Source organism: Symphodus melops (assembly GCF_947650265.1).
Source record: "Symphodus melops genome assembly, chromosome: 5".
NCBI classification, from domain to species: domain Eukaryota; kingdom Metazoa; phylum Chordata; class Actinopteri; order Labriformes; family Labridae; genus Symphodus; species Symphodus melops.
Genome location: NC_136695.1, coordinates 11057781 through 11081350, shown reverse-complemented (window position 1 = coordinate 11081350; position 23570 = coordinate 11057781). Strand labels below are relative to the sequence as shown.

The 23570-nt window shown below is 40.3% G+C and overlaps 1 protein-coding gene across 2 annotated transcripts in view; it reads right to left on the bottom strand.

Moving 5' to 3' along the window:
- The window catches only part of rspo2 (R-spondin 2), a 58589-nt gene that overhangs the window by 27581 nt on the left and 7438 nt on the right, over nucleotides 1–23570 (bottom strand). For both annotated transcript variants that reach the window (XM_079344429.1, XM_079344430.1), the window contains one exon: nucleotides 5288–5476. In XM_079344429.1, the coding sequence (XP_079200555.1) occupies nucleotides 5288–5476 (189 nt within the window). The remainder of the gene's footprint in view (nucleotides 1–5287; nucleotides 5477–23570) is intronic.

The following is a 23570-nucleotide window of genomic DNA, read 5'->3' as shown; positions in this document are numbered from 1 at the left end:
GGCCAGAGCTCCTGAAATGTTCAAGATCTTTTCAGGAGTGCATGTGGGAAAGCAGCTATAGACAGCTCAAGATTCAGACAGTGGTCAAGCAGAGACGACCTTCTCACACTAAGCAAATCCAATTCAATCCCTGTCCGGCTGCAATATCATGAGATCAGAGCTCAGTTTGGTGTGTCCATTGTATTGTCTGGCAAATCTAAAAGCACAGTCAGTAGAGCTGTGATGATTAAATGTCCCTCGGTTAACTTTAAGGGCCAAGAGCAACTGGTCTTTTTGTTGGTCAGACTGTGCAATGGAAATACCCACAAACTCAGATTTAGAGCAGGAGAGAACTTGAATGAAAGGCGTGGAGAGCCAGAGCGAGAGAGAGAGAGAGAGATGGCCAGAACTGCCAACTTAAGGTTGCAAAACTCATATTAGTTCTTTTATGTAGCCTTGGTACCCATTTGGCTAACGCCCATGATTCATGGCACATATCCATCTCCAACCCAACGTAGTCCCATGAGGTACTTAAAAAACTAAAATTATCTTGGAAAAGATGTAGCCAATCAACCTACTATTTCCAAACCTAATTAGAAGTGACAAAACAGTGATAAACACAACAATGGGATTTTGTAACAGATTTCCTGAGTCTGACAAATGCAATGAAAAAAGAATTTAAATTAGCAATCCAAAAAAATTACTTTTGACAGGAGAGTCTCTAGTGGCACATTATGCTGGCACTGAATGAGCTGTGATATTTAAACCAGGTTTCCAGGATATTGGCAATCTCAGGCCTTGATCACACTGGTTGTTGGTTGGCAGCAAACAGCTGTTTTTTGTTTTTTAAGGCCTGCTGCAGTGAAGTAAGGCAACTTGGTTTGTAGCTAAAATGTGTGTAAGTGTGCATAGCAGTTGGGGGTCTATCATACACGCTGAGGGGGGAAGTTTTGAATGCTGCATTGCTCCCATGCTGACCCTCTCAACATTTATTGATTTTGAAAGACAGCTCTGATAGTCGCCTTTGAGCTCTTAATTCTTTTAGCGAGAGAGCTTGCTTGTCATAAGTGACAAGATATGCTTTGTCTTGGAAATGTATATGTTAAAATTAGGGTATTATAAAATGTGACTACAGGAAGAGCATGACGGCAACACATTCACACAGATCCAACTATACATAAAGCAGCACACTGTGTGACCATTGCTACAAATCTTCCCTGCAGAGCAGTGGGTTGACACCCGCTGTCACTGGTGTGGGGCCTCTTCTGGGCAGCTGATAAGAACCCTTGTGGATAGTGCTAGAGTTACTGCATATGGTTTATGGTTCATATTAACCCATTCATTAGCTGCTGAAAGGAGCTCTTGCAAAGCAGAAACATTCAAATAAAATGTTTGACCATTGAAAAAGATATTATGCAACAAAAAAGACATTGCTGACGAATGAGCTCCTTCTTGCTACCACTGTGGCCTCCATATCTTGAGCCCCTATGGAATCCAGCTAATGTGTAGCCATAAAACACAGCTCTGTTATGTTGGGAAAGGTCCCTATTGCTGTGGCTCTATTATGGTGGTATTTTCTCTGTAATAAAGCATTTGCTACATGTTTGCAACACAGCTCCAAGAGATCACACTGTGCAGTTTGTCCTAACAGCCCCTATCTGCCTCATTCGGGTTTGTTTTGGCTGTTTGGTTCCATTTTTTTTCTTTTTTGCCTTGTATGTCAAATGTCACATGGTAATAGGCATGTGTTGTGCGTTTACACTGCAAATCTGTAAACACAAATAAAGAGGAAAATGTGATGTATACTAAAAAATGAAAAGTAATGACAATGCATTTGGAAATGAAGTACTGGATGTTTTCTGATAATGTCTTAAACCAATGATAAATGGATTTAAGCTTTTCTCGAAGATATGGTAAACAACTATTAATTACGTGGGTAATATTGGTCATGTGATTGTGCAGTTCCTACTATGTTAAGTTTGGTGAAGGATGTCAAAGTCAAAAGCAGAAATGGTTGATTTATGGAATGGTGATAGACTTAGTTTGGTTGTAAATATACTATCTATTTCAGATGGGCAGAGAAACAAAAAAACTGAAGCCCTTTTATTGGTGTCAGAATTTCTCCATATCATTTCAAAATTGAACACTATAGCATTTAAGGGTGTGTCATATTTATATGGAAAGTTCACTGTGTAAAAATAATATTCATCCCTTCTCTCCTGCCAGAGCTCTATCTGTCACATGCTTCAGGAGCCTCAGTGTCAGAAACCTGACGGTATGGTTCCAGCTAGTGAATGGCGGAGGGAATAAGCCTCTTACTTCTTGTTTTCCTTTACCTATGCAGTCCACTTTTTTTAAAAATAGATAAGATCACACAGGCAAACTCTCGTGTAATAGTAAGCAGCTGCTCTGTAAGTGATTTCAGAGCCTGTGTTTGAAAGCTCATGATAACATAGACGTAATGCCACGTTCCAGGCCTCTTTGGTAACCAGGAGCAGCTCTGACCAGTCTTCCTAGTACCCCTCACCTTCATTTAACAACTGTGCCTTTGAGCTCTTGCTTACCAGTTGCCTTTGTCAGTGCACAAAGAATATTCACTGATCCGGCAATTAGCTTCCAACTCCCTAAACTATCCGTTTATGGATGTTGGATGTGAACTGTTTAGTGAACACAACATGCAGAGTACAGCTGAGAACAAGGGTCAAATGGGAAACTGGATTAGAGAGTCATGACTGTAGCAGTGATCACATCAAAGTGGGTCTCTCTCTGAGATCTGATGATACGTGACAATACAAGATGTTGTTCTTTGAGCAGTTTGTACGAGTGGGATTCAGATTAACTTTCCACAAATCAGAATCAGTTAGAGTCAAAACGCACCCAGCATGAGGATACATCCGTTTGGATAGCAGGGTTAAAGAAAAAAATGAAAAAAAGGATTTTCACCAGAGAACAAGATGTCTTTCTCTTCCAATTTTCTCTGACTCATGAAATAGGATGAAATTACTGTTGTTGGTTAAAACACGTTTCTGTGAGCACATGAATCAAGAGGGCACACATGCTGAAACAGAGGGGAAGAACATGGCCAAATGGAAATCTCGATGGTTGAAAGCAACCATTTTTGTTGAATTTTTGCAAACCATTTTAAGTTACAAATTCGCTCTATCCACACTTTGTAAATGCTATGATCAAATAACTTCTAACTTTAAATATTGGAAAACAGTTTATGCACACTAAGCATGGAAGAAGGACAGCAAATGAGTATTATACTGTTTAAACAATGTTCTCATACCTTTGCTAAGTTAACACACCATTGATCTCAGAAACAAATCGCCTAATATAACAATTAATAGTTAATTTGTGGAATAGGTGGTAATCTACGACTGTAAGTACAAGTGCTTATTGTTAAAGGTGCACTATTTAGTTTGTACAAATTCTGTGGTATAAGTTCATTTCTTTATACTTAAACTTTGGTCCCTGGAACAGATAAAATGCTACACAAGAAGTTGTGGTGTGGAGCCTGCAACAGTGAAACAGTGCACATTTTTGCACTACTGTCCTTTTTTTGTCATGCATATGCCATTTGAAATGAGCTGAAACAACAAGCATACATTGGTGTCCCAGCAATATTCACCAGTCATTGGTGTCCCTTGCAAACATGTGTCACCTTTGACACAATCTTAGAACTGTTTTGGTTTTCTTGTGAGCTGCTTCTTTGTCTGCATTTGGTTGAGTTTTAAATACTATAATAAATAAATAAATAATAAATAAATTGGTTGTCTTGTTTTCTTGTCTTTTTAGTGGTGAGAATGATGAACACAATGTGTTTCAGTTCTTTTGAGGTACCCTGAGTGCTCCAACCACCTCAATGGGTTCTATTCGATCCAACGGACAGACAATACTACTTGGTCCCTCTGCATGTCTACTGCTAACCCTATCTTTAAGACTGTATGCAGTCACTATGGTCACTACTCACATTTCATGACCATAGGTGAGGGATGGCTTGATCTGTAATTTGAGAAACTTTGCCTTCTGACTCCTTCTTCATCTCAACAGCCTGGTGCAAAGCCCTTATTACTGCTGACGCTGCACAAATCAGTCTCACTTTCCATTTTACCCAAGACTCTGAGATATCAGCATTATGTTCCTCCTCTAACACCCACTCTATTTGGATTGATTTTCTAAATTCCAGTTTTCTACTTTGATGTTGACCATCATCTTTAGCTGGGTGATGTACATGCAGTTAAGTTGGCTAAGAAGAGTAGAGTAGTTGTTTTCTTCTTGTTCTACTTGAGGTTGTTACAATGTAAGGCTTTAGGTTTCGGGCAGCTTCCTCTGGGGCTTCATTTTAGTGCATCTGTATGGATTTTGGCCCAAGGAACCACATGAATTCAAGTTTCTTTCTATTTTCATATGAAACACTCAGCCAACACCTCGGGCTCTGGGTAAACCTATAAAGGTTCTGTCTAACTCTTTAACTTTCCCTCTCTCTTTGAGCATACTCCATGTTTGAATAAGGTTGTGAGATCGTGGCACTACATTGGGGAAACAAGTCATTGCAGTAATTGGATTTACTATTTTCTTTTATGAGAATCATGAAAACTTCTATATTTTTCAAGTTAACCAAACAATGCTTTCCACAAAATAATATTATGATTCTTGATTTCTGCTGAAGTCAATGAGAGTAATATGCATTTGTGTTCGATGACTCCTGATGAAATATTTCACAGTAACAATTGTTAAGGGCAGGCTGTTCTGCAGGCGGTCAACGAAAACAGTTCGCTTTACGCCCATTGCTAGTGGTACCACCTTTGTTGTGAGGATGATATTTAAAGGAATACTACCAATAGGTTTGGATTTTTTGGTTCGGATGTTATGGTGATGTGTTAAGTCTCTGGAGTAGGATTTGAAAAACAAGTGCATGTTCGTTGCTGCTGCACCTGGCACAAATGCCTTCAAAAATCCACGAGACTACAAGAGGTTAAGTGATGCATGAGTAAAAGGGTTGTTAAAAAGAAATGAGAAACAGTGCTCTTTCTAGCTCCCAGCTAAATCTCGAGGGAAACACTGGTAAGACAAGGCTTCACGTCTTACATCCACCTGTGTGAACAGATGAGCCGTTCAAATTGTGCGGTATGTGTGTCTCCTCTAGATAAATCATGTTTTGTGGGAAAAGGGCAAGTTGAGGGAGCATGTATGTTTGCCTGGGAAAGATGGGGTGTCAGGGCTTCAGGAAAAGGAGGGGGAAGTCCGTCTGGTGAGAGACGGAAGGAAAGCTGGTTAAGTAAGAGCAAAACTCGACTTGACTTACTGGAGCACATGTTGAGTTCAGGGCTGCGCATGCCGTAGTATCCGGCTGGACAGTCATGAAGACACTCCCCGTACTGCCTCATCCGCTCCCTTCGCAGAAACAGGAAGAGTTTGGGCTGACAGTTTACGCAGCCATTGTCTCTGGAGCACACCGAGCAGCCTTTACAGATGGGGTACGCTCCATAGCTTGCTGTAGGACAAACAGAGAGAGAGGACCAGCAAAGATGATTAAAAGCGTGGAAGAAAACATTTTGATGTTACAATTAAACTCCTTTTTTTGTATGCTGAAATAGTATACAGTATGTCTCCCCCTCCACCAACACATACTTCTGAGGTCTATCAGGGGCTTCATCGATCATATTTGTAACGTCCTGAAGTTCAAAGGAAAGCACATTATTCTTCACACAGCTAGTTCTGTCAGATCTCCATGATCTTTCAAGCCTTTGAATAATGTCTAACTCCCTTGTATTTATATTTATCCATGGCAAATCATATGACTGATCACAGCATGCCAACTTGAGAAGATCCCTTACACGCAATTGCTACAATGTTGATTGGCAGTCAGTTAGTTGAAGACTGTCAGGCGAGTGCTGTAGTTCACTTCTTGAACATGTTTTATCCAAAGGTCTGTCATGCTTCACAAACAGTGCTCTGCTGGCTCAGATCAGTCTGATAAGATGGACCTGTATGCTTGACTAGTACAATAGGTTGTAGCTCATATTCAGAGTACTTAAATTCATTTAACACAAGGTTATTTTTTTTGACTTGTCAGTTTCGTTGTGTGGAAGTTTTCTTTTACAGTGAAATGTGGCATTTCAAAGCGCAGTGTTGTCTTTATTTTGTGTCCTAGTGGCTGCAGAAAGATACTGAGCCAGCTTTACTACCGACCACCAAAAGGGAGCATTAAGGTGCATTAAAAGGACAAAGTAAGGGCAATAAAATATATATGTTTATATTGTACCTTGATTGCATTTATGCAGACAGCCCTAGATTTAACATTGACTTGACAGCAATAGCTTTCCATAAGCAACCAATGAGATGGATGTCATCCATGATTTGACTTTAAAGCAGCCGGCAAATAGCCTGAGAGAAAGTAGTCATGTTTAAAAATTATGTCAGCACAATAGTTAGTTTTTACTAGAGCCGCAGTGGAAGATGCATCAAGCATGGTGGTTCAGAAGGCTATTCATCCTGATCTTGTATCAAAAGACCAAAATTCTTTGAGATACTTGTATTATCCTTCAACTGGAAATTACCCCGACTTCACCCAGTGACAAGGACAAGGGTGAATTTGAGGCAACAGACTCAACTGTGGGAGGGCTAACCAGTGGAAGACAACACAAGTACAAGAATAAAACCAGAACAACCATAATAGATATATCAGCAGGATATTTCATAATTCATAGTAAATATGTTCAATTCAACAATTTGTCATTCATCCAAACTCTGGCTCCCCTCTAAATGTTTGAATGCTGATTGGTTATGAATGTGAATATTGCATTAATTCTGGTCAGAGCTAGCCTTCTGAACGATTGTGTTGAGACAGCCGATGAAAGACCCCAAAACCACATTGCCTCTGGCCTCAGCTCGAGTTGCCTGCGGAAGACAAAGGAGCCAGTTAAGAGACAGTCCATTCCCTAATAAGTGACTTTCAGTGTAAACTTCATAGGGCCCCGTTTACAGGAAAATGTCCTTGGGCTAAAAACAAAATCTCTCAGAACGAAATAGACTTGATTTGACGTAAGCCAAGTCTTAAATATCACAAGCAGGAACTGGGTAGCAGAGCTGCTCAAACAGAGACCTACCACCACGCTTAAATTAAACACTATTCAACAAACTGGACAAACCCTGAGAGACAGAGCACAGCATGTCTACATTACTGGCTGTGGATCAGCATATTAGATTTCTCTGAACAGATTCACCCAGACAAAAATACATGTAAGCACTAAGTGGGCCCAGTGCAAGCATCAGTTAGTGATCATGGGAAAATCCGTCAGTGGATGTCAGACACATCTTTCTTTATTTTCTTAAAGTGCTTTCTTAGAACGACTTCAGAGAGAGCTAAGCTGGCTCTGTTAAACACTCATTCTTCTGGAGCTGGGGTTGATAGAAGGAAGATAAAGTCTTAATCAGAACGTTTCTGTGTTGGTCCTCAGGGATAAGGCTTATACAGCGACACCCCATCGATCACAACAGTGGGTGTGCTCTTTGAGCCTATTCATCCAGTGCTGATTGTCCATGTCTAGATGGCACTTACTCTTAGAGACATAAAAGAACAATTCCAAAATGATGACTTGTGGTTTTAGGCATCTCAATTGTCAGATTTACAAGTGTGACCAACGTTCAACTGTCAGTCACTCACTTCAGGTATAATAATTTGGTATATAAGTGGCAATGAAGTTTGCCTATAAATATAATACTGTATCTATAGAAGCAGTTGCATGTTGGGGCAGTTGTAAGTGATACTGCCTTACAGCGTCAGTGTCAGGCAGTAGCACTCCACTCTGTGTGGAGTTTGCATGTTCTCCCTAGGCCTGCGTGGGTTCTCTCTGGGTAGTCCGGCTTCCTCCCATAGTCCAAAGAAATGCTCGTTCAAGGTCAATTGGTAACTCTAAATTGCCTGTAGGTGTTAATGTGAGTGTGGCCTCAATGTCTGTCTCTATATATCAGCCCTGTGATTGACTGGCGAACCGTCTATGGTGCACCCCGACTCTTGTCCAATGACAGCTGGGATCGTCTCCAGCCTGCCCGTGACCCCAAACTGGAAAAGCGGTATAGATAATGGATGGATGGAACTTTTTCTTGTGTAATTAGTGTTTGCTAATCTCATCTCGCTGAAGAATCTCTGTCGAGAAGAGGTTAAAAGTTTTTTTCTGTAGATTGCTGTAACTCACTTAATCTAAAATCTAACCAGCTGCAGCAGTTTAGACACTGATAATGACTATATAGGAACAGTAATGGTGTAACTAATTGTCTTGTTTGCTTTACTAGGTCACATAGATGAATTAGTAATAATTCCAACTTCTTTAATAGCCACTGAAAAAATCCTCACAGGGACTTTAAAGAAATGTTTTACTCTGATGTAGTTTTTAAACCAAGTGTCCAACATAAATTACTTACATTACATGCAGATATGCCTTGACATACTTGCTATATGTTTGAGTTAAAATATAAATATAAAATTTCTCTTTTATTTAAAGTTTTTGCAGCTGTATTAGAAGTGCTTCTCTTCCCAGTCAGGTAGCACCACAAACATCATTTTCATATGTATCTCTTATATCATTCTGTCATTCCTCCCATTCAGTAAAACTAAACTGCAACATTAGCCCAAACCATATATTTCTGTAGCATATACAGTCTGGATGTGTTTACAGAAAACTGACATTCACATTAACATGGTCACATTTACTCCCTCAGCCCTCGCCAAACCTGAACACAACACCGACAGAAAGGAAAGTCCAACTTGGCAAAACGTGTTGAGGCTGGAAAAGTTTATTTCTCCCACCCCATTTTGAGTGGGCTTGACTCTATAACTAATAACAGGATGCGAACAATACTGTCCTCAAATTATAGAAAAATAAAATCATTGCCTTCAATCTTCATAGTTCACTGGCCAGTCAATCAGCAGAGAAATGAATGTCACTCAAAAGTGTCTTCAAAACTGGCTTGAAAATCCAGCTCCGCAACTTGTTGCCAATTATTTGTTGTGCTGGTTGGTAGTCTTGAAATGTGAACTGATTGATGATAACATAATCACATGCAGTTTGAATACATCTGAAACCACATCCAGGAATTACAATTACAATTGGAGGAAAAAAGGGGGAAAGAAAAGGCGGAATACAGTGGAGAAAAAGTCTTTAAGCGCTTATGTTTGGAGATTAGGTAGCGCATGTGTCTATGTGTCTGTGGAAAGGTTTGGAAGTTCAGGCCACAGGTATGTCAGGAAGGAGGCCACAGTTCACAGTGTCTGGAGCGGCGCTGTCCAACTCACGTTCAACACTACCGGCAAAATGTCTTGCACACTTTACATCAGTCTGTCATCTGCAGCAGGTTTCAGCCATTCTTCACGAAAAAAAATCGCTCCATATGAATGTGATTTTTCATTTTGAGACGAGATGAAATACTGTATGAGTTGTTCTCTACACTCAAACAGAAATAGAAGAAAAAAGTGTTTAGAAGAGGCTTGTGAGTTATACTTCAGTGGGCTTTACTGGCATGCAAATTGAGAACAGTTTGCCAAAAGCATGCAGCAGTAATGTTTTTAAGTGGAAGGAAAAAAAGGGAAAATCAAAGGAAAAAGGGTTAAGCATTACTCTTAAGTCTCTATAGATCATTGCAGCTTTAACTAATTTGGCAGGGACATGAAGCTGTATGTTTAGTGTGCTGGGGATGTGTTCTGAGTAATGGATGTGGTTTCAGCTTTGCATATTGTGTCTTTTGCTTGTTCTCAGACAGCCGATACATTCTAAACCAGCCCATCCAAAAAAAAAGGCTGTCATGTTTCGACACTTGCTTAACCGCCCTTCATGGATTCTTATTTCCCCACAACTTGTGTAATGCCTCAGCACTTCTCATGTTTCTCCTGTTAACCACGTTCAAACCCAAGTGACCCAGACACATAAAGAAGCTATACGTGGTCATCTTGATAATACTGTATGTATGGATATGACGATTACCAAACATGCTTTAAAAGACAGGCGAGCGGTGTACAAGCGATTCAAAGTACCACTCCCTGCACATGATAAACCATTGCCGTTTATGGCTTCAACCACAGAATACAAATTACGTGAAACAAAACAAATCCACTGTTCCCACTTCTAACAGCGAACTGAAGATCCCTCTGAGCCTGAAGTATAGTATTCACAAAAGCTCCAGTTTGTATGGATCTCAGTGAAGAAGACTTTAAAAAGACTTTTCATACAAAGACTTAATAATTGCCTCAATGTGTCATATCTACAAGGCTGAGGGGTTTGAAGTTCCTTCTCAAACAAAGCATGAAGAGTGTCTCTCATATCCTCTTCCTTACCCATCAACAATATATTGTGACAACTTTATTATTGTGACAGATTTCTGTGTTACAAAGAAAAAAAAGCTCAGCAATAGATCTAGAAACAGGGGTATAGCAACTGGCCCGGTGTTCTGTTGAGATGTGCGGCCTTGTCAAAAAATGCTTTCACAGCACAACACTATAGCAGAGGCTATCAATATCCCCTATCAAATAATGCAACCAAATAAAAGAACTGTATATGCGCTTTAATCTCCATATGCATTATTAGTGTATGGGGAACATTTTGGTACTTTATGATTTAAGATTTCAGGGGAAGCAAATCTTGGTAGACTCTCCTATCAAATAATGCTCCCAGGACAGAATCACTTTAGAATACACCTTCTCAATGCAATCGCACTCTAACGAAACAGACACAATACTCTTTAGTAAAACCTGTATTTAAGTCACTAAGAATTCAGGGGCTGAAGGTGGCGAGCTGTTGACTTACATGCAGGCATTTGTGAGCTCAAATCCAACTAAACTTCACTGCACTGCTTAGTAATTCGTAATTCATTTTAACAGCAATATGCAACTTGAAAATCGCCGTTGTAATATGTGTGAATGAGTCCTTAGACACAAGCTAATTTTCCAGTTAAATCTGGTTTACACCGAGATTTTTAATGGACATTTTCCAAAAGTCAGTGATTTTTTTTTAACCAGTTTAATAATTATTTTTAACTGTGGCAATATGTTTTTTAAACATCTTTTTAACGGAGAAATGTAAATAAAGCTAAACAACAACTGGTGTGCCAACTTACTCATACCAATGAATTGTTATCAGTGTACTTCATAACTGTCACACTGTTGCCTGACAATGTCAACCATTTTTCTCATTGTCTTTTAAGCTTTCTACATAATATTCTAAAATCATTATTCGAAAAATGACGTCAAAGTCACATGCTCGTAAAGCTTCTTAAAAATTAATTGATAGGTATCTAGCATGTCCAGGGGAAGAATGACGGCATGTTTAAAGTGTACCATTTTCACAGCCCTGGGCCTGCACTTAGGTTTTCTCTGAAGCAGCTCAAAAACAATTAGCGCTGCAGTGGGATCCAGCAGAAAAGCTAACTCCAGCTCAGGTACATTTTTATGAGTCCAAAGCGAGCATGACAGACTGTTCCGAAGGCTGCCAAAAAACCACCACATATACAGGGGGGTTCCACCCACGCCCAACCGGCTTACTTCCTGCCTTCCACTCACCTCCCGTTACCCATGAAATCATTCACATTGACCCGTTCCAACTTTCTGCAATATGAAACCCTAACAAGGAAAATTGCACATAATTTTGGTGTTTCTTTTAAAGCCCTGAACTTAACATCGGGAAGATGAAGACATACGTATGTTGGATTTCAGTGACGTGGGCTCTTGCAAAGGCAACTTTGATTTTCAAGAAAGTCTTAAGCTTTGCAACTGAAATTTAAAACAATTCATTGTGATGCTCATGATAATTAAAAAAGTATTTCAGTGTTATAGAAATATTATGAACAGTTCACTGCAATCAGAAGGTGGACATACCAAACTGCTTCATTTAGTTTTTACATTGAGGCTTCTAAAAGGTTAACAGATTTTTTTCTCAATGTTCACCCTGCTAAACCCTGAGGAAATCCAAGTGGAGAACCCACATTTAACCACTGGACATAAACCCAATTTAGACAAAAGAATAGTTTTGTATTGGACATAGAGATATATGATGAGACGGTTGGTTTCATAGAACCCTGATTTATCTCACCTGATTTTAACACCACACTTAACTGAAAACAACATTGACCAAGCAACACTATGATGCAGCAAACAGAATTCCACACCCAGCAAAAGGACGACAAGAGATTGTATTAAAACACAACTCTTTCTATTCTCACAGTTCTCCTCCATTTCTCTGAGGGGCCCTGGTATGTAAATCTAATAATACACACTGTGGATGCAACTAACCAGCAGCCACACTGTCCATTGTTTGGAGAAGGCACTTACAGTACAGCCAATGTGAGTGTGGTGTTATCAAGTAACAAGACAAAAAAGTTATTCACTTTACGCTCTCCATCTATACTTACTATAAATGTCATATGTTGAGGAGGGAGCACAGGCAAACCTCAGCTTTGAGAGTTACATTGCTGAAGCAGGTCAAAAAGATGTGCGCTCTCATGTGGAAAGCATCACACTCACCAACAGAATTATACGCTTTCCTCGTGGCACTGAGACAATTATTGTTTGTTGTCCACCTCCCTTGTTCCCCTAAATGATGGTATGAGCTTTCTGCTTCTCCACTTAAGAGAAGAAAGAGAAAGGAGAGCAAGAGAGGGCAGATACAGGACAGAGCAGTGATGCAACCACCAACCGACGGGTGGCAGACCGAAATGTAAGAAGTGAAACAACCACACGCTGAATCTATGGTCAGACCGCGTTACTATCCAGGCTTAGGCTGTGAAGCTGGTGTAGACAAGAGAGCCAACCGTGTCAACCCTCACACTCAGAGTTCACCAGTCGTAGCAACGTCTCAACATTGTTAAACTTCATTAAAGGCTGGTACATGGAAAATTACATCAAACCGCCTACTTTCCAGGCCCGTGACTTTATTTGTCATGGAAGTGGAAGTTGCACTTAGCTCAAAGAATATTGAGGAAAAACAGAAGGGGTAAGATATGGGTAATTCTGGCCTGTGTGCAAAAAGCCCATTTCTGCTCCAATTTAGCAGAAAATATGCTGGACTTGCCTCTGACTCCTTTCCAGCTGGAAACAGTCAGGTTTTAGGATCTACTTTTTCCCCCCAGTTTACTTTAACAGATCATACTGTAAGCACATGTTTATAATTTAGGCCTGTCCTGCTGCTTATAATGATTTTGCAGCACGAGTTGAGCAAACACATTTGCTGTCAGACATATTAGCTCGCTGCTGTGACACAGATCCACCAGGCAAGGCGGGCGGGAAAAAGATTTGAACCTTCACTTGAAAGGGTGGCGGTTTATAAAGTCAATGGGTAAACCAGAGAGCCGTGGTTCAAACAAGCAACTGGATAATGGGGGACAATTTAAGGCTACTTTTTTTAGTACACAATAAAACAGGAGCTGAAGGTAGTTTACTGTGGTATGATTCAACAGATTGAGCCACAGTCACATGCAGGTTGGAAAACTGCGTTTGACTCATTGGATGACAACATGAACATCAAAAGTTTCTTGTTATTAAAGGAGTCTTATAATTGGAAAATATGCGTGTAAGGAGGTCTGCTATGCATTATCACCCAGTGCATAACACCCCCATCCCCACTGAAAAGCTAATCGTCTGGTAAAGAAAAGAAAAAAGATGAATTAAACCACACAAAACAGGTTACTCAGGGACAGGGATGGGGGTGTAGCTACATTTTGTTGACATTTAGAGATCCTGTCTCACATTTTCTAGATTTATGCAAACCTGTGACTCAGTGATAGAGTCAGATAGGTGGGGCCTGCAGTGTAAAAGCACGTTTTGTAGTCAAAAAACCATGACTGGAAGTGGCTTTACACATAACATTACTGGTAACAAATAACATACATTTGACCAGCATGTTTTGTCCATTACTACAAATATCAAATGAGTAGTATTTCTGACGCTTGCTAGCGAGGGTGACAATGTTTAATTGTTTAGCCGGCTCATCTTGCACATCCCCAGTTCAAATGATGAAAAAGATTCCATTTAAATAAATGTAAATTGTTCAGATCATGTGAACTGTACAGTATTAATAATAGTGTTTTCTTGGTTTTGTGAACCTGCAGACAGTGAGATTGGCACACTGTCAGTGTTTTTCTCAGTCAATCTGAAAACGCTTTGTGCACCTTTCATCCATCTGTCCGGCTGAACTCGACATGGCTCTCACCCCTGCGCGCCTTCAAACTCTATATGAAGACCCTAGGTTAGTTCACTTCCTTATGATTATGATTTAAGTCCAATGTCCTGGGTCAAATCCAACATCTGGAGTTCCTGATGTGAAAGAGACCTCATAATTCCTGTTTGGAAAATTAGAGATTAAAGGTGACCTTGCCGACCTGATCTCATGGAATGTGCTGCAGACTTTAACACTTTCTGCCACACTGATGGACACTTAAACCCTTGACCACAGCAGACATGTGACCGCCTTGGAAAGCTATATTCTCACATAGGAGAAAAACAGAAAGAAGGTCCTTTATGTGGTGGTCAAGTAACAGCACAGCCTCTTCACTGTGGCTTGCGGTCCAATAAAATGTTTTACAGCTAAGTCGTGCCTGGAAAACAACGGAATATCTGTTCACAGTCAATTTACACAAAGCTCAAACAATGCCCTGAAACAATGCAAACCCCTAAATCAGGTTAAACTTTTGTTCCAGGGAAGGAAAAATCCTTTGGAAAACAGTCAACACTTTTAAAAATAACTGTTTGTGAAGCTGCATTAAGAGGTCAACTTTATTGTTGGTAACGTTTTCTCCATCAGTGCTATATTCATGACCAGCTATAAAATGGTGACATAAAAATGTTAAATGCATCACTTCATCACAGTGTACTGCATGACCCATCACACTAACACATGCTGAAAGACTACAACAAAAGTGTGTTCACCCAGCTTCAGCTTTTGATTCTCCTGACAGTGATCCTGACTTCACAGCATGGATGATCAGCACAGGTGTAAAATGACTTAATGAATGGAAGCATGAAACGAGTTCTTCGATGAGTCAGGAGGATTGACTTAGTCACTGTCTCGGCTGCCATTGGAAGATGAGCATGTTTCTTGCCAGGTCTTTCCTAGTCATTCTTCCAAAGAAGAAGGTCAATGTTCTTGTTGAACCAACCAATTAGTTTTCAACCAATCTCCACCGTCTACCTTCAGATCCAAAGTTTTCAATTTAGTGTTCGAATTCAGCTTAAAATGGAAACAGTAAGCCACATTATGAGGAAAAGATTTATCAACTAAGCACATGAAGATTGCAGATTAAGACGTCTTTCAGAAAAGTAAAAGCACATTGAGCCTAAACTGCAATACAACAGTATTGAGTATGAACATTTGCAAATTAAACAGTTTTTGGCATTGTGTAGAACTCTACCAAGAAATAGCCACAAGATACTTTTATTGATTTTAACAATGATATTGCATACATCAAGTAGGCACATCTTTCATTTTGTTAAAGGACACTCACATTAACAAAAAATATACTAAATAACAAGAAAATATGTTTTTTTCTGTAAAGGTCATTTTCTGGGCAATTGTGCTGCTGTGCCTTCTATAATCTACAGACTTTCAGAAGATAAATCAATTGTAACCAATCATTTTTGTCTTTTTAAGAAATGATAGGGTATCAAAATAAGAAGCTTTTAGTCAAGCATAACTAGCAAATGAATCCACAAAAAGACAGTAGATTTTCTATAATGATGCAGGGGAGTGGGATGCAAATGCAGACCCCAGGTATCTTTAAATTACCCCACACATTGAATAGGAGGGGAGAAAAATAACCAACAATATTTACAATCAAAATAATTAGGCTGCCCTGAGATAAGGTGAAACTAAATCAAGGCTGCTGAGCGGATTATAAAAAATATATATTCAAAGGGAGAACAAAGAGCTGAGACACTAAGGCCACTTTTTATAAAGTAACCAAAAAGGATGGGCCAAAATTCACACTCCCAACAAACTACTCGAGAGCTGTGGGAAATATCAAGCAAGGGAAGTGATGCCCCAGAAACACAGAAAGACCCCCTCACTGCCTCTGAAGGTGAGACAATGAGTCAGCGCAGAGCCCTGCTTCTCAAGGGACTATATAAGTTTGACACACCTGGTCCAAATCAAGGCCAATCAGTCACACACACACACACACACACCTGACCCTGCATAGAGAGATGATTACCCTCCAACAATCAGTGATAGACTGACGTGATCTCCCTCACACTTTTAAACAAACATTGAAGGCACTGTCTGGGATATATTTCTTGATGAGAGTGTCGGGACAGTGATTCCACTACAAAGGATGGGTGACATGGACTGAGATTGTGATAAGTCTTTTGTTTTATGATCTAGTGCTTCAAAAAGACCTGTTTCCCCTAAAGTTCCTGTAGTTTCCAAGACCGATAACGTCAAAGCAGGGCAAAGTCACAAATGAGTCCCCAAAGAAAGAGAAGGGTTTGGAACATATTGTAATATTTCAATATTTACACTCCCTCAAATCCACTCAAGCTGTGGGAAAAATGTGTTTTCCCCCAGATGGAAAGAAGAAAAGGGAAAAGAGGAAAAAAAAAAGGTGGGTGGAGAAAAAGGTGGAGTGGCTCCAATTAGCCCACATGTTGGTAATTTATCACACATAAACCTCACACCTAATTTTCACACCTGTAGCTCAACGTGCTGGGAGTCTAGTAATTCAATCACTCAAACCCACACGCCCACACTGCCCCCCCCCCACCCCCCCACCCCCCAAGTCAGACCTGTTCGGGGGTTTCTCTTGGTGCGGGGGGGTGGGGCACAAGGACATCACAGACAAAGATGAATGAAGCCAGTGGGCATACTTGGCATATTTACACCCCATGTATTAATGCTCTGTGTCTCCCACCCTATCCCATTCTCTTCCCCATTTGTCATCACCTTGACTAAACTCGTCCCGACCTCCAGCTCACATCTGAACAACACAAGCTCTGTATGTGGACACTTTGATATTTGCCAGAAAGAAGAAAACAGACCGTAGCTGCAAATTCAGATGGGAGATACTCATCATGTGCTCAAGTGTTACACAAAAACAGATTGTAGACTGAAGTGATATAAATTTGTATATTAATAAAATGTGTTTTATTACTTCCTGACACTGCTGAGAGAACAGTGCTTCTTGTCAGGGCTGGAAAAAGAATGTATATTTTCTGCTTTGGCTTCAAGATGGAAAGAGGTATAAATCTAAAGATTTAATGGCATTAGATTTTAAAACTTACATATTAACATTTTGATACATTCTTTGGAACTATGAAGCTAAAAGGATGTCAGCTAAAATTAGCTCAACAAAACATGGTCTAACAGATGACCTTGATTCATCTGACAGTAATACAATATGTCAAGAAGCTCTTTAAAGCCCTTCAAGTAAATCTAACAATTCTATGTCAATTCAGTCATGGTGCGGTCAGCTCTAGGCTTGACTCAGGGAGGAGGGCGACTCTGCCTTGCATAGTACCATGAGCATTAGGCATGGGAGACAAGCTTAGGTATGATCACCCTGTAGCTGGCCACCTTTAAAGAGGGTGTCTAATGTTAAATAGCCGAAACACCCTGTGACTCAAAGGTCCACCACTGAAGATGTGTCCTGTGTTTTATGATTCTTTGGAGTCCCTCACCCTTTCCTTGTTCAGTCCCTGACTCTTATCTCATCGGTCCAAGTCCATGACTTACTTTACTTCTAAGAATGGTTGTTTCTTAACCTTTTTGATCATTTGAGTCCCTGACTATTTTCAGTTTAGATAAGTATCTGTTTGTGTACCTGTAAAGCACTTTGGTCAGCTGAAGCTTGTTGCTATATAAACTTGATTTAACAATGTTTGCTTGGATAATCCGTCTCCCCTCTTTTGGCTTTGAAAGGCCCAAAACACCCCCTAATTCAAAGATGTGTGGTGTACTGTTACAAAGGGGTATTTTTGAGAATAACAGCTGAATAAATGATGGTTAGTGTGATTAAAAACCGAGTGACTAAAGTGTCATATAGTCTTTCAAATATTTGGTTCATGTTTGGTGTGTGACTGTTGCGTCAAATGTTTCTGTATCCTGTCTTTAATTCTATGTTGAAAATGAAGCAGCTGTAATGCAAAACAAATGTAAAACATATGGTTTGCCAATAAAGTTCAATCAATCAATCAATCAACATGAGGCAAATAGAAATAGTTAGTTTGCCAGTGCAACAAAGAAACAGTGATGGATCTGACTTATTTGTGATTTAATCATTTACAGTATTTCAGCAAAATGTTTTTGTTGGACTCAAGGGTGTGACTGTACAAACCCAGACATGACATCAGAGTGTGGGTTGAGAAAATCAGTGAACAGTGGTGTGTGATGTTATGTGTAGATTGTCACTTTATCATCCCCCCCTCCCCCCCACACACACACTCTGACGTCTCTCTGTTGCATGTCCAAAGGATCCTGTTTGTCTGTTCATGTGTGTAGCATGACTCAATAAAACAATGTTATATTGAATGTCCCCTCGCAAGATTAACATAGTATTGTGTTTTTCGTCCGACGAAGCATACTATACCTGTATTTTTTTCATGTGGAATGAATCAGATTTTACATTAAAACTACACAGAAGGTGTAACTTGAATGAATGCTCATAGTGAACAGAACACAATTTTCTCACAATATTAAGTGAAATATTGCATAAAGTTCCATAAACCTTAAATACAAGTAGCGAGCACAATGAATGAAATGAGTTCTACCTTAAACTTTGACTACCATAAAAGCTCCTGGTTTTTAAGATGGAGACAAAATAATAAAACGGCCAACGCAGACTCACTCCCCTTATCGATCCACATTCATACCAATCTCGAGGAGGGGCAGGACGGGGATGTCTGTTACAGAGTTCTACCTCATTAACCTTTTGACAAGATACAACCTCACAGCCTTCGACACCCGCCGATGCAGACAGGGAGATGTGAGGTGATCGCCAGGGTCAAAAGTGGAGTGCACCACAGGGGACAGCTGACAAAGACCTGGTCTCACTTTCACACATGGTGCCTGCCACACACACAAAAAAAACACAAAACCTAAACATCAAAGCCCTTTTTTTTCCTCCTCCCAAAAAAACTTGGTCAGATCCAGTATCTACATTAGGTCTTTCACGGAAAGAGAAGACAGCTTTGAGTGTTTTCTAGCTGAGGTCTGTTTTCTATAGAGACACAGCCACATTGATCAATGGGCGGTAAGATTGTTGACCATAAGATTAATACTCATATTTTTCTTCAGAAGCTACAAACAGAACATATGTTGATCTCACAGAGACATTAGCGAGAAGCTAATATGATCTCTCAGCCCCTGTAGTATACCATTTATTTAAACGTGTGTACTGTGTCCAGATGAGAGCAGCCACGTTCTGCTCCAGCAGGTGTCTGAGTCACATCTGGCCTCATGTTCTCGCACCACCACAAAACTGCACCTGAATGGCTGGCACTGCCCAGGCTTCTTAACAGGAACCAGCTTGTATTGGCTCAGAAAAGGCCAAACTCAGCCCTCAAGAGAACAGTTATTTTCTACGGTGCACTTTGAGAGAAAAAAATGCTTTCATAAAGCGTGAAAGAGAAGTGGACTCCACCTGGCAAAATAGAGAACGTCGAACAACAGCAGCGGTGCAAACATCACACCTTTAAGTAGAAGCGCTTCTGGGTGTGGAAACATGAGGTCTTGCCATGAACAATGCGAGAGCTTTGGTATGCAGGTTTAGCTAGAATCTAAAGGACGCGTAAGATGTTGTGATAAAATCAATTTTGAGATGAAGAACGCAGACTTGCATCCAAAATGTCTGGGTGGCATGAAATCCAAGTGTATCATTACATAGGAGCGTTCCTGTCTTGTGCCTACATGCCACAGTGTTTACTGCAACAGATGAGCAGCAAATAGGCTTGTCATGTCGTGGCTGCTATTACAACAATGCAATAATTTAACCTCAGAAGTTGCCAGAAAAAAATACAGACTTGATGCAGTATGATTCCCCTAAAGTATCCCTCAATATTTGAAGGTGTTTTAAAGATGTTACTCTCCTCATATGCAAATGGAGGTGTGCCCTCATGCTTGATGACGATAAACAGCCCCACGTTGTCACAAATGGCCGCACCCTTTACCATTACCGCACCAAAGCAGTACCATCTCCAAGGCCATTAACTGGTAAACATGTAAACTACATATGACCCCTGTCTACGGATACCTATTAGTTATGACTCCTGCTGGTGACAGCTGTTTACACAGCTAAGGCTGCTACTCCTGGGACCTGGCCCCAGTCCAAATAAAATAATATTCAGTTAAGGAGAACTCCGCCAAGATGTAATACAAGTGTATAACTAGAAGGGGCAAAAGGCAGGAAGGAATCTGAGAAATGTTAATGGATTTCTTTTTCTTCTAAATCTTTATACTTTTCTGTCAAGCATCTTTCCCTACCGCAGCCTCATTCCATTGTCTAAACCCTGAAACAGGATTAGTGAGAAACCCGGAGAAAGAAAGTCAAAACCAAGGCACCACAATTGATGTTCTCCTTTGACAAAGCCCGACATAAATATGTGCTGTGTTAAAATTACAACAAAGCGTACACATTTTCCCCCAAAATTAGAATGCCACACTCTCTCTTTTTACACTTTCTTTGTGTGTGTGTGTGTGTGTGTGTGTGTCTGTGTCTGTGTCTGTGTTTGTGAGTGTATGTTTGTGTGGATCTGTGTCCTGAGACTTCATGGCGTGCATCCAGAGCAAAGTGCAGAAACACTGTCCGGTTTAGTCAACATGGACAAAAAGAGAAACAAAGACCACAACCACTGCACAGTATTACAGCGAACAAGGCTGGGCCCATGCTGGTGGATGTTCAGCACAGTTGTGGAGACACATCTTGGCTAGGAGGAACACTAAGTAACACCTATAAGAAGGCCTTTATCAAATTCAGGTCAACTGCTTTTATACACTGATATTAAATCATGGATATGTATTGGTCTGAGATTGACTGATCGTACATAAAAGCAGCCTGTAGTAGGCTCCATCTTCCAAACCAAATCCCTGTTGATGGGCGATCATCATTGAGCTTCAACAACTCAGGTGGTGCATTCATTGGCAGGCGTAGAGAAAGAATTATCCAATCTAGCGGTATAAAGTGTCAAATAAAAACCTAACAATTTACCTGAAAGCCAAAGCTTGAAGTGAGTAAAGGATAAAGAAGCTTCTTGCTTAGTTGATGAAGTGTATGGTTTATGATTCACAATATTTTAATTGTCTTCAAAAGTTTTTGTAAACCCACAAAAACAGTTTTTTTTATTCTTAACGCACTTATTCAGGTTTGTCCTTGAATTTCTCACTCATCTATATTTGTCTTTTGCAACCCAAATGCAATCGCAGAGCAAACTGTACATTGTAATTGGATTGACAAGATGTTGACTCCGCCCACAAAAGGCTGATTGTGAGCAGCAGCAACAGGTTGGCAATTAAAGTCTGCTTGTAGTAAAAAAAAAAATCAAACTTTTTTTTTTTTTCAAAACCAAAACAAAAAAAAAATCAAACTTTTTTTTTTTCAGTGTTCAGGCCTAAACATGTGCAATCATGTATGATGTTATAACCTTTAAACTTGGGATAATTAATATGTGGAAGGCGTCATTGACGGTGGTTAATCCACAATACTTATTTATTGTGCCTTCAGTTTGGCTAAACTTCTGCACTTTTGAGCATCTTTCAGGCTCATTGTTTTGGTTTTGTGGAACACAACATAACTTTTTGGTCTCACCACTCGCAGGAGTCATGGGAGTATAGATCCCATCTAAAAGGAGGGCACATAATTTTAAGTACAGTTACAACCTGGCAAGAGACACACCTTCAAATGAATTGTTAAAATGCACCATGCTATTCATGGGATGGTTTTATGTCAATGTGATGAATTAGTTTGTTTAAACTGCCCCCAAGTGGCCATGAATTCAGTTGATGTAAGTTTAAAGAAGTGTAACAGGAAGAGCTGTTACTTTAAAGATTAAAGTAGGACAAAACAGGCCAACATCCCACCTGGTGTTTGCACTCTGTGGCTTGTGAGGGGAAGCTATTACAGGAGTTAAAGTAGTAAAATGGGGAAAAGACAATTAGGACAAAAGTAGAAAACCGGTTTGTGTACTTCATTTTTCAAAACAGTTGACACTTGTTCAGCGACACTCATGGGGAAAAATAGCTGCTCGCTTTACACTTCAGGCACAAACCAGCAAGAATTGTCTGGACAGAAGTAAACAACGCTGATTAAGAGAGGTACGAATTAATATGATTTATGTTTTTCAGAATTAAAGTAATACACTCTTCTGCCCTAAATCTAAATGTAAGTCACTGTTGCTTTAATACGTGAAAAAAAACACTTACTTACATACTCTTGTTACAGGCAGATACAGTATGTATCTCCTTCAATCACATCTCCACTGCTCTGTGCATCTTCACTTCCAAGTAACTTTTCTTTTCTCTACCTCTTCCATTCTGACCACATAAATCTTTAGAGTATGACCCTTTAAGACCTCTTTACAGCTGACATGCACGCTATGTTGCCCTCACTGTTTTTTTCCCCCTCACTCCCTGTCCTCCTCTCTCCACAGAGGGAGTTAGAGAGACAATGAGGCCAACACTGAGGCCCAGTAATGACTCCCAGCCTTGTTCTTGATTAAAAACACACTGGGTGCTTCTGCACTCCGCAGGCAGCCATGAGGCCTTCCTCTTCTCACACCACAAGGCCTGAGAATTATGAGATATGAACAAAAGCCAGTCTCAACAAACCTCCATGCCCGAGAAAACAAAAAATCCAGCGTAAGGTTTACCTTCGGTAGCATTCAAAGATCCTGTCCCAATTAGTCCAAGCCAAGGGTGAGACTTCATGTAGTCAAAAGGTTCTGGGTTAATGTCATTAACCACACTCTATTCATCATATCATATCATCAAATCATATCAAAACCTTAACAGAGGTAGGTCCCTGGCTTAAACATCAACGCTGGGGCTGCAATTTTTCTACATCACACCGTGCTGGCAAAAAAAAAGGCAAAAAATGCTATTTTTAAATGACTGATGCATATCCAGTTTACTTTAAAGAGTCACTGAAACTCCAATCACTGTTTAGATCCAGTGCCACAGACAACAAGTAGGCATCAGAGGGGGCAGCTGCACCTTTACCTGTACCTCTCCCACGTCAAAACTTCAACCGCCAAATTACAGGCGAGCTCTGCAAAGAGAGCCTTTATTGGATCTGACCAGCTCACTTCCTCTCCATACCAAAGGCACTGCATGCTGAGCTTATTTTGATGTGGCGTGTAAGTATAATTAGAGGTCCCATAAAAGCAGGGAGGGGGAGAGGGGGGGGGGGTCTTTTTTCCTTTGTCGGGTGTTACAGGGTGGGCACAAGGGGCAGCGATCGGATCCCTATGTCTAGATGTTGTAGAGGTTGAAGCCATTAGAACAGGCATTGATGCACACAGAATTCAGTGTCAAGCTAGAGTCAGTGTGTTTGTGTTTTCTGCACAGGTTAGTGTATTTTCTCAAGGGGCCTCCTGAAGTTTCAGGTTTCCAGGCTTTACAGAT